The following is an 18577-nucleotide window of genomic DNA, read 5'->3' on the forward strand; positions in this document are numbered from 1 at the left end:
TTGTTTGTTTTTGTTTGTTTTGGGTTTTTTTGTTTTGTTTTGAGGAAGAAGGGGAAGGTGCCAGTAGATATATTTGACAAAAGCAAAACCTTTTGGACTCTTCACTTCGAATTGATAGTTGTAGTTACGCTTGTAATCTGTCTCTCTGCTGATTCATCTCACGTTAAGGGAGAGACTTTTAAGTCCCTTTTCACTCCTTTCCCTGTCCCCTCTGCTCATTTTTCTCTGCACAACAGCAGGGAGGTTAGCAACCCTCGCCTGAATATAGAATAGCCTGGCAGCCAGGGACCTGGACATCGCGGGTCTTCCCTCTTGCTCTGTGTGACAGTTGCAAACACACTCATGGCTGTTCAGATTCAAGGAGTATCTTGTATTTCTGTCTGTGTTAGTGGCAGTGAAATATTTTCTTCACAGTGTCATCCCCTCAGTTGATTTTTTTTCCCCTAGTTGTTTGTTCATGTGTTTGGCTCTCTTTTAAGTTTAACCCTATTTGAAGGGTCTAACTTCAGGCCCTTTAACACTTTTACCAGAATATTAAGCATCCCTTGAACTATTCAATAATTCCTAAAATTGCAGATATTGTGAGCAGATGGCATAGAAAGAATTGCCTGACTGTCAGAAAGGGGAACAGAGAGAGAAGGAGAAGGGAGAGAGAAAAAAATAACCAAAACAGAAAAACCCCAAGAAACTAGCCAGACATCAAATGACAGATTGAAGCATTTTCCTGTTGTAAATGCTGGCATTACATGTTACAGTAATTATATGCTCTGGGCTACTGTTAGTATTTGTCTGCTGGATAGTAACCTGAACTTATGAAGTGAATAGAGTTGTTTTTTGGGTAATAGTAATATTTATAGCTAAGATTATTCACAGCAGATGTCCTATGCGTATAAGCATTACTAAATATGCTTTTAACTTTCTGGCCTGCAGTGTTAAAGCCTATGTACATTGTGAAGAGAGAATTTTTCTTTTTAAAATGAGGTTTACTAAGTAAAGTTCAGAACTAAAATCTAGAGCAAATAAAGGCCATCACAAGTGTTATAAAGAGAAATGAGGTTGTATTTTAACAGTGTGTAGAAGCAAAGAAAATGCTTACTTACTATCAAAATTGCGTTATAGTTATTAAATGCATATTTTGACTTGTCAGAATATGATATTTTTGTGGTTTATTACCTCTAAGTCTTCTGTTGCTTTTATCTTAAAATCTGCCAACTAGGATTTAAATATCTGAACATCAACCTGTGTAAATATACAAATTATGTTAAATATAATGTATCTGTACCATAGGAAAAATTGTTCTCTAGGAATGAACAGTTTTTGTATTTTAATTTTAGGGTGAAAACTCTGCATTATTTTGGTTACTTCAATGAGCAGGCTAAGTGTTGTGTATTTATATAAATTTATATATGAAAATAATATTTTCTATGATAAAATCCAAAATGTAGTTTAAGCTGATTAAGGGAAACCTTAGTCCCATATCCATCACTTGGTATTGCTTGCTATTTCTTTTGGTGCATAAACATTTTGAAGGAATGCCATACTTCCAGAATTTTTGTTCAGTATAGCTTTACAAATTAGATAAAAAAGACCTAATTCCTCCTGAAGTTAGTTGCATGTGTCAATAATGCTTGAAGAGATTATTTCTTCCACTCCGCTGTGTGTACTATTTGATAGAATTAGATCTTGGTAGGGGTTTTTCAGAATAGGAGTAAATTTATTTTCTTACATGCAGCTGTAACTACAACACTTACAGCCTTTTTTAAAAAGCATCCTTTCAACATAACCCTGTTGGCATTGATGTTACTTTACTTTTACTTTGCTGTCTCTTTCCATAAATATATACAGGGAGATGAACTTTGTTTAATCCATGGAACAGCAAGGTTGAATCTGAGCCTGAAATATCATTATTCTCCCTTGAGTGAGTCTTAAAACATATAACAGTTAAGGTGAATAGTTTTGTTCTTAATTGTGATAGTGTCTGCACATAGGTAAGAGGAAAAGCAAGTCAAAGTTCACAGCAATTTAAAACTCTTTGTGTATGAAAGAACAAATTCTTTGATTCAGACAGATCTGATCAGAAAACCACCCAGATATATGGAGATTGTGTGGGTGTAAGCAAGTAATGTTTGGGCCTATGTGCTTTGAAGACGGTTCTTTTATTAAAATCTTTAGAGGAGGATATATAAAGTAGGTATATAAGGTACAGATTGGGAATTAAAGGAAAGACCTGGGTTTCAGTTTGGTTTTTGGTTTATGTTTTGTTTTGCTTTTTTTGCTTGTTTGTTTGTTTGTTTTTTAAAAAAATCAATCAGTGCCACCACATATGCTAATTCAGTAAGGGTTTTTCATGGACATCTGCCCTTCATTAGAACAGTTTGAGAAGTCATGACAGCTGTAACAGTGGGCTTGTAATTCCTCATCTGTCGGCATATTGTTGTACTATTTAAAATGAAGGAAGAAATTAAAATAGCTAACTAGTATCAGAAGTGTGCAAATAAAGTGTTAACTTGACTTCTGAAATATACTGAGATTTCTTGCTTCTTGTGTTCTCTGGCAGCTTTGTTGCTTCATATTGCCTGAATGAAATTTGTCAGGAAAAAGCTTCCTTATGTCCTCTACCAGTGTGCTTACCGCTCTAGAAGTGTACCATTTCAGTAAATATAAACAGTCCTGTGTTAGTGCTTTTTGGTTCTGTGACTGTTTCCATCGAGCATGCCAAGATGTAGATTTTGTAATGTGGAAACCTACAGTAAAGACTTGGAATGAGCCCACAGATTTGTTTCATATGGGATAGCAGAGAGTGTTAATACAGTAATAACTCTCAGTTTTTACCAAACTATGCTATATTTGAACCGGTGGCATAGTGATGAGATAGCTAGTGCATGGTGTTGCTGAGTGGTTGAAAAATATAATTCACAGTGAATGGTATTACACTTGCTGGATTATGTTTCCCACTTTGATAACTTCTGCTTTTCTCATATATATATAGGTGGACTTGTGTATATATATATATATATATATATATATATATATATATATAGGTGGGCTTAAAAGGTGGACTTTTTTGGAGGTGGTAGTTGTTGTTTGGAGTTTGTGTTTTTTTTGGCATAGGGTTTTAAATGACCAGCTCCTGAATTATTGTCAAGATGCTTCTGGCAAAACTCTTCAGTGCTAAGATTACTGAAGTACTGTAACACAAGTGTTACATACTAAGACAAAGACATTATGTGTTCTTTCCTTAAGGCATGTAAGAAATACTGCTGGGCAGTTTCTTCTCAAAAAGCTAACCTCTGTTGTTCGTTTTTGTTCAGTGCAGCATCTGCCATGTCTACAGAGGGGCAGAGAGTGGATGATAGTCCAAGCACTAGTGGAGGCAGCTCTGATGGAGATCAGCGTGAAGGTGTTCAGCAGGAACAAGAAAGGGAGCAAGTTCAGCCCAAGAAAAAAGAGGGCAAAATATCAAGCAAAACAGCTGCTAAACTGTCAACTAGTGCTAAAAGGTACAGTGTTCTTTTTGGGTTTTATTTTAATTTCTCTTTTTTTAGCTGAGCATCAGATGTATGTATTGACTCAGTATATTAATTTTCTGATGGTTTTATTATAACACTGCTGTATTAGTGTAATATTCTCTTGAGACTGGTCACAATAATGAGACCTGTATACTTTTTCCTTTCTTTGACAGATTGGCTCTTTCACATGGTTTTAATAGTTGCTTGCATGATAAAAGCTGACAATTTTTTATTGCTAGTAAAACTCAGACAGTTTTGTAGCCTTATAAAATATATCTCTGTATGTGTATGTATGACTGATGTTGAAACTTGTCAGTGTAACTTACAGTTAATTAACCATAAACATATCAGACAGTTCAGTAACTCAGCACATTAGGACTACTGTAATACCTATTGTTGTGAAGTACTGCGTTTTCTTTTCCCAGATGGTCAGGTCAGAAATATCTGAGTGAACAACAAATGCATGTTGGTTTCATTACTAAACTCTGATCTGTTTCATTACCCATTTATTTTCCTTCCCTTTTCTGCTTGAGAGGAAAGGCTGGTTTGTAGAATAGCTATTTAAATTATTCTATGCTATCATGTCCATCTTCAGATAACGGTTGTCTTGCTTGGACCAGACAGAAGGAATTTACAGCGTAGTGCAGCTTCCTTAGTACACACAGGGTTGTTAGTCTAGGCAAATGGGATTATAGTGATTGAAGTAAAAAAGCACTCATAAAATAATCTGACAAGAGACCAATTCTGCAGACTGTCCTGATGCAGAATTCCCAGATCTTGTTTCTTTGCTAATCCAAGGCTGTATAAACTACAACAAAAAACATTGGAATTATACCACTGTGGTGCTGTGGTAAAGGAGAAGCATTGAGCCCCTATTACAATAATTTATAACATATGCACGTAGTCACAGTCCATAAACACCAGTATATAAACGTGTGTACATCCCTTCAGGATTCAAGTCTTTGTCTTGCCTTAATATGTCCCTTTTCTATTACATACTTTTCTGGACTGAAGTATCTTCTGTCTTTCCAGTGGAGTACTGTCATGCTTTTTTTCTGCCATAGATAACCTTCCTTACAGCTAGCTTTTTTTCGTTTTTTTCTTCTCTGTAGAAATGCTTTCTTGACTTCCATTCCTACTAAGACACTATTAGGAGTCATATCACTGATCATACCACTTACAGAAGGGCCAGCAAAAGTTGCCCATGTTTCCTTTTGTGACTAAAAGGAAAAAAACCCAAAACACCCACTCAGCTTTCACTGCAAACCATGGTGTTACTCACATAGTTAATCCTCACAGCCCGTATGGTTTCTGACCTTGTTTTCTTTTGTCTGCTTCCTGCTATTATTATTTTTTAAATATTAGAATTATTGGATTAGTGATGACTTTTAAGGTCATAAAAGATAGTTTTCAGTGTCTTTAGAAAGCAGTCTGTGTATTCTGAACTTTGTACAATGTCTGGTGTAATGATGCCGATGCCGCGATTCTGACAGGAGCTTGTGGACGCTATCCTATTAAAAAATTAATAATGATATGTCAGAAATTGGTCTATTAATCTTAGCTTTGTATCTTCAAAGCTTAGAGCTTTTATCAACATGCATTTTACAGTGATAAAATTACTTAAACCTTTTAAAGTTTAATCACATCTGCTTATGGTTCTGCTGAAACTAATTATGCCAGTTGCTGACATCAGTGCGTTTGCTAGTTAGACTGTAAAGCCAGTTTCATGTGCATTCTAATACTAATATATTTTAAAAATATACATTTAAGTATACATGTTAAAAGCTGATGTGACCTACAATAGTTCTTTAGGTATGTACACAATAAATAATATTTTGAAAAAAATATATTTTATGAGTGCTGGTTGTCATAGCACTTTCTGGAAGGATCACAACAACATAGTTTTTCTAGTAACAGGGGTTTTTAACAGTATAATCTTTTTTTCTTTTTTGTTTTTAAGTATTCAGTAGTTTGTGTTAGATTTGGGATTGTACTTTCTTCATTCAGCCAGGTTTTTGTATTACAGGTTTTGTTTCTTTGCTTTTTAATTAAAGTCAGTAGTGTCTCAAGAAAGGTAAATCAGGATTTAAAGCAGAGGATAAAAAGGAGTGGAGTATCATGGAGGAAGGAAAAATTTCTTAGAGTCCTCAACATGTGATAAGTATTACGAAAACTGTCTGTATAAAATATCTTCATAGTAATAGTGTTAATTTTGTTCGTTAGAAGTGAAAAGCAGTGCAGGATTAAAAAGGCTGTACTCTTTTACCTTCAGTTAAAGGAGTCAACTCTGCTAAAATCAGTAAAACACTCAGAGTGTAGTCAATTGTGGCTTTGGTCAAGATTCCTTAATTCCTTTTTAAAGCATCGAACACCAGTGAGTTAATGTAGCACTGGATCTAAAGTCACAGACTACAGACTTGATTCTAACCTGAGTTTGGAAATCACGTTTTCTTACTTGGTAAGCTTTTTCATGCATATGGAATTGTAGTCACAGTGGGTTTGGATTGCCTTATGATACCTATTGTATATATTGGTTTAGAATGAAAATTTGTGCATCTCTGTTTGGAAAAATTTTGTTCTGCTTTTTATTTGTATTTTTATGTAGTCAGATTTACAGAATTTTCAGTAGCATTAGGTTTTATAGAAATCAAGATCTAGCAGTGTGCTGACTTTTGCTTGTGTAATCGTAAATTGCTACCATGTCTTATGTATGAATATACTGTTCATGCGGCATAACTGCTTTCCAAAGTGATCTGATTACAGAGGCTATATGAAACCACTCAAATTTCTATTTGAGTAAGATTTTTGGTTTTAAGATATGGAGTTTTTTCTGTTAGCATTGCTATAAATGGCATCAAGAGTGCAGAATGCCATCACATGCTGTGCTTCTCTGTTAATACTTTTAGGAGTAGCTGATATACAGGTGTAATAGCTTACAGCATATGTCATGCAGCGTACTGGTCCTTCAATTTTCCTCACCCAGAGGGCATCACCTTAAATAGCAGCCTTTCTTTCCTAACATGTCAAGATTGAGAAACTCGTTGCATATCACAATTACAGTTTAGACACGGAATTGAATTGCTGTCCTTGAAAACAGCAGGCATCTTGTTACCTCTTAAGTAGCAAATCTTAGCATGACCTTTGGATTGAGAGAAGTGTAACCATTCTTGGCTGACGTAGCTCAACAAATAAATGTATTGTTTTGCTTGGCTCCTGAAGTTGCTGGTTGAAAATCTGTCAACCTTTGTGTCCAATCCTGACATTTTTTAATAAATATCTGTGCCTATAATAAATTGTGAACTGTAAAACTTTAGTTGTAATCTTTTCCTTATTGAAAGAAGTTACAACCTTAAGGAGTAGCAAATCAGTGATAGATTAAATTTGTTCAAAATTCAACAAAGTAAAAATGAGCCTTTTTTCCCCTTCCCTTCCCCCTTTTTTTTTTTTCTCTGAGGGGTTTATCACAGCACTATTTTCAAGGAATCTAGGAATGGTATTTAGAATGTTGAATATGACAGCAAAATACAGACTGCTTTTTCTTACAAGAAATATCCTTGTCATTTATCCATCTTTTAGTATGTGGGTGAGAATATTTCTTTTCCTCCAGTATGAAGCTAACCATCTTTAGATCAATTTCCTGCTCAGTCACAGTTTATTTAGTAGTGAAATATGTACCAGTGTCTGCTTTTCTAAGTATTTTCTAAGTAGCATATTCTTTGGTATAAGGTATTGAATCAGCTGGCTTTTATGGGTAAATAGGCATGTATTTTAGAAAAGTAGATGTGGTAAAAATAGCTTATTGTCGTATAATCCTTTATTTCTTTTCCAATTAATCACATTGGGAAATCCTCTGATGTTCACTTCTCTTAGCTTCAGAGAACTTTTAACTGTTTCATGAAGGAAACAACCGCAGTCCCCTTAGTCTTGGAACAGTAGTAAATATGTGTCTGTGAGAATTAATAATATTTGAAATCCAAAATGTACTTTCATGCTTCTGAATTTATGGGTAGATTAACGGTTGCACTTGTACTGGAAGGCAACTATGTTTGTTCTCTTCTGATAGTAAAATGGAGAGGAAAAATATTTTTTTTTTATGTGCGTGTATGTATAGATGTCAAAGGACTTCTCTAAGACCAAACAAAGAATATCAGATCTGACACTGCAAATTAAATGTCCTATGTGTGAAGCCCAGGGCATTGATTATTAGCCAAGGCTTCACCCCCTGCCATGACCCTACTTCCCAATACTTCCCTAAGCCATTATGTCATTAGTTTAAATATAAACTGAATAGATATAATTATTTTAATTTAGAGTTCTTTTTCACTCTGACATAGTTAAACATAACTGTTATTGAGGCAAAAAATCCAAAGACAGAGACACCAGAAAGGACTCTGAAAAAAATGTTTTGTTGCCAGAGGCCACATATCCTCACAGCAAATTCTCTGTGGTCAGTGAAGGAAATGAGGTACATCCTCTCCTATGGCAGATTCTGAGGGCAACTCAATGGAGATATGAAGCAAGTGCCAGAGCATGTGCAGACAAAGGCCAGCTTGCACACTGGAGGTCTCTATCAGTGCAAGGCTCTCTGGGATGCTGTCCGACAATTTAATTGTAACTTTGAATGCTGTGACATGTGAACAAGATATTGCATGTCAGCTGCTGTACAGAAACTGTTTATGAATAAGCTCTCAGCATGAATGCAAGGTAAATTAAGGTTGCAACAAAGGGTTGTAAGGTGTATAAATTAGTTTGGGACACCACAGAGTAGGAGAATAAACGTGGACAACTTGCTGAGGAGCAAAAGATGGACAGTATTGTATTAATGTGTTGTATCTTGTTTGTATAAAAATAATGATGAATGAAACGTCACTTTATCTTAGATCCTTGCAAGAGCAGTTAGGACTTTTGAACATTAATATGCAGTGCCATCTGATCAATTTTTATGGCTGAAAGCAGAAAGGTGTTTTGTCCTTGTGTGCTCAGTCACAGAAAAGCTTGATAAAGGGCCATTTTAGCACTCGTGAAATTAGAAGTTAGAAATTTTGGGTTGAACTACAACAGATGGAAAAAATGAGAGACTCTTGTTTTCAGAATAAAAGGAACATGGGTTAGGATTTAGGAAGAAGAATATAAAGTTTTTGATCTAGGACTGAGGTTGTTGAAATTGTCAGTCCATTCTTGACGTGTCTCAGACTCATTGTAATGCAATGAAATATTAACTGCTCTTACTACTATATGTAAAGTAAAGGAATGATCTCTGACTATAAAAGTGCAATGCCATCATTCTGTAACTTCACAAAAGGCTGAAAAAACAGAACAACACATAAAACATGAAATTGAAGAATCTATGTTACCTAGAGTTTCTGTGGTTTGAATTTGTGATAGTGTAATTTCAAAATCATGGCAGAAGTTTGTCATATACAGAAGAAATATTTTAAGCCTCTCCCACAGTTATAAGATCTCCCTTCTAAAAGGTGTGAATTGTTAGGACTGTTTAAATGGAGTAAGTTTTTTAAAACAACATGTTTGTTGTGCTTAAACTTCACTAATTAAAAAATGTGGTGTATTTTTAGTGTTACTACAATGATTTGGTGCTTAATTAAGCAATCTGTGCCTGTATTTTTATAGGAAAAGTATGATATTTATTGGGGAAATTCTATGTACTGGAGATATAAATATTTCAATGAGTAGAAAAAGCAAGTAAAAGATCAAATTGCTCCCCCTCAACTGAAGTAACTGTGTGTGTGGGGGGGCGTTGGGGTGCATAAAAGTTAGAAGAAAATCTAAGCACTAAACACTCTGGAAGAGTGTTTTTATCTTTGCAATTATATAATCTGATCTAATAAGTGATTATTACCTCTGCCTACAAATCTTGCCCACGTATGTCCTAATTATTTTAGAATATGAAAGATAAAGGCTGGAGTTTCTGGTTCAGGCCAATTCTTCTACTGCCATTGGTTCATTTATTCACTGTAGCTGTAAAATCAACTTATAGTAGCATAAGGGGAATTTTGATAGTGGCTGTGAGACTCCTTAACATGTAAGATTGTGTTTGGATCTTAAAGTTATATAGAGAATTAAACTGCTCATTTTTATGTTATATATGCCAATATACCTGAATGCTTATTTTGATAAGCCATTTTCTTTGCCTGTATTTATATGCAAAATGGGTAGCAATCATTTTTAACAAGGTATGTGTAAGTCAGGCCTGAACTTTTGGCTTATGGCTTCGGCATGTATTTCAGGAATTTGCGTGGTGTTATTGTGCAGGTTTTGTTTCTTAGCATAGGGAATAACAGGAATAACAATTTGCTGCTGTACATGAAATCTTGTGAAGGAGAAGGCAAGAAGAAAATACTCAGGGTATCTTGAATTGTTTTACTTTTTCTTCCTGCTTCTAAATGTTCATGTTTTTGCATTGAAGTAGCCTATAAAAAAAACCTTGGGCATAGTTTATAGGTAAGGTGACCATTACAGTCTTGCTTATGGCATCATACTTTGGGAACTGAAAACTCCTACAAGTTCCTTTGGGAACTCTGTAGACTCCCACTCTGTATAATTAAATTTCTTCAAAGGTCAAGATACTGGCTCTCATGCAGATGCTGGTGTAAGGGAAAAGAGCCCCTGTTGCCAGCTGTGGCAGAGATCAGGCATTCGTGGACTTGGCTTGGAAGCATCAGCCTGGGAATATCCAGAAATCCTTAACAACGAAGTTGCTCTCCCTGCAGGAAGAACTCTGGCAGGATGCCTGTAATGTCTTTATTGGTGACCTGGAGGATATGGCAGAGTTCACTCTAAAGTTTTCAGACTACAGCAAGCTGGGGGGGAGCACTTGGTATGTGCAGGAGCAATGCTGTGGCTCAGAGGGATCTCACCAGGCTGCAGGAGAAGGTTGACAGAGAACTCATGAAATGAGGACTCACCCCTTGTAATGATACATACTGGGGACCATCTCTGCTGAGAGGGAGATGGGGACCCTGGCAGAAAACAAGCTCAGTGTGAGGCAGCAACAAAAGCTGACTGCCTCCTGGGATGTATTAACAGGGGCATAGTCCATAGGCACATGGAAGAGATTTATCTCCCGTTACTCAGCTCTCATTAGACCGTACCTGGGATAACATTTACCTGATTTTGATCCCCCAGTAAAAAGAAGGCACATACCAGAGCAAGTCCAGCAGTACTACCCCAAGCTAGCCAGGGAGCTGGAGCACCTCACTTTGGGGGAGCCTGATAGCAGACCCGCAGTACCTAGGAGGAGGTTATGAAGAAGACCAACATGGGCTCATTCTGGGAGGGTGAGAGACAATTATTCTTGGAAGTTGGGAGGTTTTACCCTGCTAGTACGATATACATTAAGAAGCTAAATATTCTAGAGTGCAAGAGCTTATAAGACATACAGGCAGAGGAGAAATAGAGAAAGAGGATACATGAGACATTTAGTAATTGTGTAAGTGAGCAAAGGACCTGAGAACCCTGACTTATAGAAAAAGTGTGATTTTCTAGGTGGCTGCTCATGGCATTTGTCCCATATTGCAAATTCATTTTTCAGAAAAGATTTAACGTTTGCTTCCACATGTTCTTGTGCAGTTTCATGAAACCTTTTAGCATCAGCTTTTCATCAGAAATTTTAAGAATTATATTTTGTTCCTATTGATTGCTGTAGAAATGTTCATAAAGTTGAAAGAAACAGATTGCAAAAAAAGTCCTGATAATATTTTTTTTTTCTCTTAAGAATTCAGAAGGAACTTGCAGAAATTACATTAGACCCTCCTCCAAACTGTAGGTAAGTTCACCTGGATTTTACTAATTTGGAATATGGAAATGAAATATATGGAATTATGGAAACTGCATAGGGGACTGGAGTAAATTTTAGCTATTCCTTTGTGCTGATTACTTAGTAATTTTGGAATAAAAGCTGATAGATAATATGTTGCCTACATGTAAGGACATGTAGGCAACATATGACATACTTCCCAGTAACCTAAGTAATGGTAAAAATGGGTGAACTCTGTGATGCATGGATATATACCGGGCAAAAATCAAACGACCCTTCATTTGAGGCATTAAATTGATAGCATTTTGTTTGATTCTGTAAAATGTAATCTTGGTGGAGGTTGCTTGGTATGTTTGATTCCTTTTTCTTGCAATTTGTTAAAACACTGTGAATATAAAGGAGAAAAGAATATGTTATAGGCACAAACTATGATTAATTTTCTGACTGTGTTTGTGGTGATCAATTATGATGTTGGGTGGAAACTTCCTGAAATAGAGTACCTAATCATATAGACTTTCTAATAATGTCGATGTGTTTGTTTGGTTTGGTTTTGGTGGGTTTTTCTTGGTCGGGTACATTTACTTTTGGTGTGTTTAAAATTGGCTTTGCAGTGAATGATGAGGTAGACCTAGAAACCCTCGCTGTCTGGTGGCAGGGGCTGTATGCAGTTGTTTTCAGATGGCTGTCTCGGGCTTCTTATCTGTCAGCTTGACATACGGTCAGTGTTGGAGCTGGGCCAGGGCTGCACAGTGCTGCTTAAAGGAGCCCCTGCCCCTGCACTTCTTGTGGTGGGAGGTTGGGCTTGGTGGAGAAAAATAGCTTCCACCCAGTCCCGCCAACCATTTCAACTGATGTGGTTAGTAGGTTTCATTCTATTAGTGCAGGAAAAAGAAATAGCTGATTGCATGCAGCTTTTGTAATGAATCCCAGTACGTTTCAGTATCGAATTAACTAAGCAACTGGTAGTAAAAATGACAGTCAGCTTTATTGTTTTGGTCTCGCGACAAAAGTATGTGTGAGAAAATAGTCTGACAAGATTTGATGTGGTTGTGCTGGATCTCAAGATATATATAAGTTAAGTGGCTACATACTGAAGCTCTACGTAGTGAAGTAGCCTTGCAGTAATAGTGTTCAAGGAGTATTTCAGTCAATTAGGATCAACAGTTTTTTGCTAGATAAAACATTTTAATAGCTAAGCTGTTCTGTCATACTTATGACTTTGTGTGAGTCTTCAATCACATCAAAGCAGTTTCATATGGCAGGTTTTACTTCAGTGTTGATGACTGATGCCTATTAGTGGACTGATTGCTGAGATGAATATAAAACTTCAGTCTGTTGTAGAAGAATGCATGTCTTTGAACTGAGTGTAAAAGGCTTGCAGTTTTTACAGCAGTGTCATTTTTTCTAGTTTTCTGAAGCCTTCTCTTTATAACAAAGCAGTTGTTTCAGTATACAAGATAGTGTTATATTTGATTTTCTTTTGCTAGCAAGTGTAAAGTGAGCATTGGCTGTCTTAGTGGAAAGCCCTTTGGTGACTTGCAATTTAAAAAAAAAACCAAGCGAGCTGGAGATTTCCTGGGTTTGTTGAATTATTTACACTAATGATAAAATAGCAATAAAGTGCACTGCGTGATGATGTTTTGCAAAATCACAAAATTACATCTAACTTCATGTGTCTGCTGCTTTAACACAGTTCTGAAGATGCAGAATTACTTCATGTTGTGATCTTGATAGATAACCATTAGTAACTTTACTATTATCAAATATGTTTTTATAGTCAATACAGAATCACTTCATTTAGTTTTATGCTCTGTTGACATAGTCTAAACAGTGTTTTCATTTAAACTTCATCTATTTTCTATTATAGTTAAACATTACAAAATAAATACATCAGCCAGACATGATTCTTCAGATAATAATGAAGAAAGCTGAGCTATTGTACAGTATATCTTACCCTAAAGTATTGACACATTCTTTCTTGGGTTTAGTGAAATGTAGATCACTGTTATAAGACGTTATATTTTCTGTTAAAAAACCCAGCCATATTTTATAAATATAAATTCCTTACAGATGTAGGCCACTTGAAATGGTTGTGATTCCAGCTTCCCTTCACTATGTGTACTGTCTTATATATAAAGTAAACTAAGATTGGGCAATAGGAATGTGATAAATCCCCAAACTAAATGTGATAGAAGGCATGAAGAAAGCTTTATTATTCAAGAATACTGTCTTAAGTACTTACTTAGGAAGTTCTGATGGGCAGGATGTGGAGCTGTATCGGAACTTGGGTGGAACATTGCAAGTAGGTTTGCAAGACTTTCCGTTAACTACAGCAGGCCAAAGCTTCAGGTTTTTCCCATTCAGGAAAAAAAACCAAAATGGAACAGTGTCTGTAGTACATCATCCTCAACATCCCTCAATGGCATGTTGGCTACACAGTCGGTACAAGCTCCAAAGCAGTTGCAGCTTCCACTGCTGCAGCAGCTGCAGTCTTAACATTTCCCCTGCCTCATCCTCATGAAGAGAATAGACTGTATAATCTTTGTGTTTGTCTGGAAGACAAAAAAAGTCTTGCTCACAAATGTGCCTTGTAATTGGCAGATTATCACTGCTGCGACTTGCAGCATCTTTCCAAAAATGTGGAAAGCTGTGGGTTTTAGAGTTCATAAAAAAATCTGTCACTTTTGGCTTTAAAAGAAATTTGGTGTTATAAGAAACTAAGAGTTGCCTGCGTCCCTAGGTATTCATATTCTGTAGTTTGGGTACTGGGTGATGGAAAGAGTCCTCTGGACTCCACAGACTTTGGCTTCTTCCTCCGGACTGAGAATGTATAATGTTCTAAGCATAAAAAAACCAAGCTGAGGAGGGGAGTGTGGGAGTTGAGCAGTGTAATCATTGCTATTTTTGGAGGAAGGCATGTAATAAAAAAGCCTGTTATGCTTCACATTTAACAGAAAGAACTGGATAGTTTTCAGTATATGTTGTCCCATCCTTCGCCCCATTTTACTTTTTTGTTGAGCTGAATTTACTGTCAAGGAGAGTCCTGAATGCGAAGGAGGTACATTTATGTTTTAAATTTGCAGTATTGTGAAATTTCAGTTTGTGAGGAGACGATAGGCCTAAATTGTAGACATTGGCCACTCTTCTTTTTCCACCTCATTGAAATGCCAAAGCTTTATTACAAGAAATGTTGCACATACTATACCTCTGAGTAGTGCAGAGTATACCTTTTCTCTCAGGAGATAAAAACTTAATATTTAAGTATCATTTTCATATATTGCCTTGCGGAAAGCAGGGAATAGTTGGGAAATCTTGTAGCTAAAATAATGCCTTTTCAAACTTTCCCATATTTTGGACTGCCTCTTGTCCAAGACAATAGATGTCATAGAATTCAACTTCTATTGTCAGCATTGTATACTATTTCCCTTCTCACTGGCAAGAGAACAACATCTCTGTGGCAACTTATACCAATTGCTTACGTGGGAAAATAATATTTGAAAAGTATTTAATGTATTTTTAGCTTCCTTCAATGTGAACTTAACAGCTGGAAACAAGGAGAGCCAGCACAAAGTGAATAGCAGCTCTCAGTGGACACCACTTGGAGCAACTGCTCAAAATTTTTCCTGTTAAGTCACTGATATTACCTGTCTTCCCCTTCATGTTTCCTTTTGATGTTCTTTAGTGCATTTTTCGCCATTCTTCTATTTTCTGTGTATTTACTGCAATTTCCATTATGTTTTATATGTTTTATTTCTTTTTCCCTGTAGCAATATAGGTAGTGCTTGAGGCTCAGATGTATACTGTAAAGGACTGTGCAACTTAGTTGGCAAATTGACTGGTTCTCATTCCAAAACCATCAGTTTAAAACCCTGCATGTAGTCTTATCTCTTCTATTAGTTTGAAATCGTTACGTTAATTCCTTGCTTTTTAAACTATCTGCAAAATTGATAAGAACCCAAAATTGATCCTAGTATTTTGCTTGTTAAAACTAATCCCGCTGAAAATACTTAAAACACACTTCTTTTCGGGGTGATGTAGTGAAGTGGAGTGGCAAAATATTCTGTTTGGCTTAGGGAGAGTTCATTGTGCCTCGTGGATGTCTCTTGCTATTAATGACTGTATGGAGCCCAGCATTCCTGTTTAATATTGCTCTGACTGTTTTTGCTGAAATGCTGAGGCTGGATCTTCACAACCCAGAGACTATGTGAATTCTATCAATTTCAGTTATTGTTCTCAGAGTCACCTGTTTAAACTCCTACCTAGTGCTACTTAAAAGCTAAAGAGATGTCACAAGTATCAGGAGCAGAAAACAAATGTTAGCACAATATCCTGGGAAGACTGGGAGGCAGAAGGTAGTGAGCCTTGCTCTACAATGCAGAGAGAGAGAAGTTTAGGGACCTAGAGAAGCAGGTACAGCAAGTATTTGCTGTGCAATTGTGCTCAGTGATTTTGATTGTTTGAGTTAGGGATGCATCAGTCTCTTGCCACAGACACATGACTGTGATGCATGTGATGCTAATGTGTGAGCAGGATGAAAACTGGAGTAACAAATGCTTTCTTTGAATGTTTTTTCTTACAAACATTTCCAGCCTGAATCCAGGCTGCATTTCCATTCTATTATCCATGGAGTTTACCTTCTGCCTGTATAAGCTTACTTTTATAGGCTGCTGGTTCTCTATAACCTTCTAGAGAAAATGTAACACAGAACATTGTATATCATTTTGCCTACCCTCTTTAGAATTTACGGGAAATAACAAAATGTAATCAAAAAGATAAGCATACAAGTGGTTGATATTAATGTGCAGGATACTGTTGGTTTTTAATCCACGAGGTATTAACAATCGAGGGATGAATGAAAAATCTATTTGAGTGCTCACTGTAACTGCTTTGTTTTTAAATTTTGAGTCCCTTTGTGCTTCAGAAGAATCAAGAAACACGTCCCAAAAACATGCAAGTTAACAATCGCACTGGGATTATATTTTATCCCTTGAGTTAGCTTGCCTGTTTTTTATAACTAGTGGGGTTTTTCGCTTTATTACCTTGGGACCTTGAAGTACCTCAGATGAAAAATGTCAGGTTACTTTTTAATATGTAATCATTTCATTCCTTTAGTCATTTTCTTTTAAGGCAGTGCAGAACTGTCATTTGTGCTCTCAGGTTTGAAGCATGTAGCTGTATTAAAACATCTATTTAAAATGCCTGTTTATTTTCACTGTAAAAGTGACCTTTCAGTGTTCACAGAGAATCTTTCTTTAAAAAATAATGCACAGATGTTTCTTTTCATGGGTCTTCCATGTGTCGAGATGCAGTGTACTTGGAAGACCATCTAAAATATAGCTAGTGTTTCTTCAGCGATCTGATATCTTTGAAAATATATGTTTGATATGAAAAAATTAAATTAGAGAGCAATGAGCTTTTTGTGTGTTTGTTTGTTTTCATTGAATAAACTGAGTTCTGAATATCTGCTTGATTGCATTTCTGCTTGCGGTTGTGGGATGATTTTAGGATGATTAGATGCAACACTCAAAAGCTTCAGGATGTATTGTGGCTATTGGTGGCTTGAAACGTTAGCAACTTTCATGAAGACGAGAGGGGAAATAGAAAAAAGGCAGTAAAGGGAACCTGCTGCTGGCTGCTTGCCAGGTCTGGCAATTTCACTCAATGATGAGGAAGTAAAGAACTGTCTGACAACATCCATTAATACCTCCCAACATAACAATACCTCCACGCGATTTCTGCCAGTTCTCCCAGTTTTTGAATGATGACAACTTCTCTCCCAGGAGGAAAAGAAAAGAGAAGCTAATATTAGAGAAGAATACGAATACTTCAGCAAGCACTGTGTGAGTGCAGATTTGGAAGGTCAGGATGATGCCAGAGCACATCCCATGGCATAGTTGAAGCAGGGAAATGAGATTGGGGCATAAGGGGGGGTCATGATGATCACACATTCCTTGAAGCAGGAAAGGGCAGAAAAGTACTCAAAAAGCAGCCTGTGATGGGCATGGAAGGGTTCCTTGATATTTGCAATGTGCTTAGTGTGGAAGATAACTAAAGCTCTAGTTTAAATTGTAAGTTGGGGGAGGTAGTGTGAAGAACTGTAACAAGGGTAAAATGAAACACTTTGATGCTTTTAGTGTGGGGAATTCTGAACAGAGAAATTCTCTTCCAGCAGTTTCATATTGAGTTGCAGCTGGTCTTTGTAAGTCAGTCTCCTAGGAAGTACAAGAGCAATCCCCAATGCTTTCAGCTGCAGAATTTTTCAGACCACTTTTCACAGACGTTTCTTTTGCCTTCTCCTAAGTAGCTAAACAAAGGTGGGTTTTTGGTTTGGTTTTTTTTGTGGGTTTTTTGGTTGTTTTTTCTCCCCCTGTGAGCCAGAATTTGGTTTATAATATAAAACTGATATTTATATGCATGTCTTTCTAATCTCCTCAGTACAGCCCTCATAAAACACACAGAAAGACCTTTTCCCACCACCAAAACCTAAAATAAGTGTGTAAAACAATCATTGCTTGCCATCAAGGGAAACAAAACTACCTTGGCTGAGACTTTACACCACTGTTAGGAGACTTCGCAGAGAAATATCTGAACATGTGGCTTTTAAATGTAGTTAGCTATTTCTGTGGGGCTTTTTTCCTATTTTTTTCCCCAAATATAGACTAATGTCTTGTATGAAAACTATGTAAGGATCAATTTCTTTACAGAAATTTAATAGAGTTATTTGAAAGTGTGACTGTGGTAGGGACTGTTGCACTGAACAAGCAGTCACTGCCATTTCATGATAATCATGTAAAAAACATACTTTTATTAGCAACTCATTACCCTTTAGTAATTTACTCATTATTGAATAAATGGGGGAAATGGAAGAAAATGGAAGATATTTTGTCTGTTGGTTGGAACTGACAGCATTACTGATAATGAAATATTTGTTTCCTTAAATAAATGGCACAATCTCAGAAGTGCCTAACACTGTAGTCTTCAGTACACTCACATTTGAGCAGAATTAGAACTCTGTTCTTCTCTGTAATATTTAAAAATTTCCTTTTTAAGAAAACTTTAAAAAAGCATATGACAAATTCATGTCATTTCCTGAGTGCTATTGTGTGCCTCTTATTCCTTCCAAAGTAAAAATAGTGTTTTTCCCTCTCCTTGGAAATCAATTAAAAAAAAATAAATAAAAAAATCAGTCTTTCTCAGTTTCAATACCACAATTGTACAGTTTTTTAACGGCTATTAACTTAGCGCACTTTATTATTTTTGGTTGTTTGTTTGTTTGTTTGTTTGTTTTGGCTTT

The 18577-nt window shown here is 36.4% G+C and overlaps 1 protein-coding gene across 1 annotated transcript in view; it reads left to right on the plus strand.

Annotated features, from left to right (window-relative positions):
* Positions 1–3314: 3314 nt before the first annotated feature.
* The window catches only part of LOC108503469 (ubiquitin-conjugating enzyme E2 E2), a 198408-nt gene continuing 183145 nt past the window's right edge, over positions 3315–18577 (plus strand). The window contains exons 1-2 of the mRNA XM_017827416.1: positions 3315–3500; positions 11242–11292. Coding sequence (XP_017682905.1) covers positions 3325–3500; positions 11242–11292 — 227 coding nt within the window. The 5' untranslated portion in view covers positions 3315–3324. The remainder of the gene's footprint in view (positions 3501–11241; positions 11293–18577) is intronic.

The sequence above is a fragment of the Lepidothrix coronata genome, unplaced genomic scaffold (assembly GCF_001604755.1).
Source record: "Lepidothrix coronata isolate B3197 unplaced genomic scaffold, Lepidothrix_coronata-1.0 Scaffold139, whole genome shotgun sequence".
NCBI classification, from domain to species: Eukaryota; Metazoa; Chordata; class Aves; order Passeriformes; family Pipridae; genus Lepidothrix; species Lepidothrix coronata.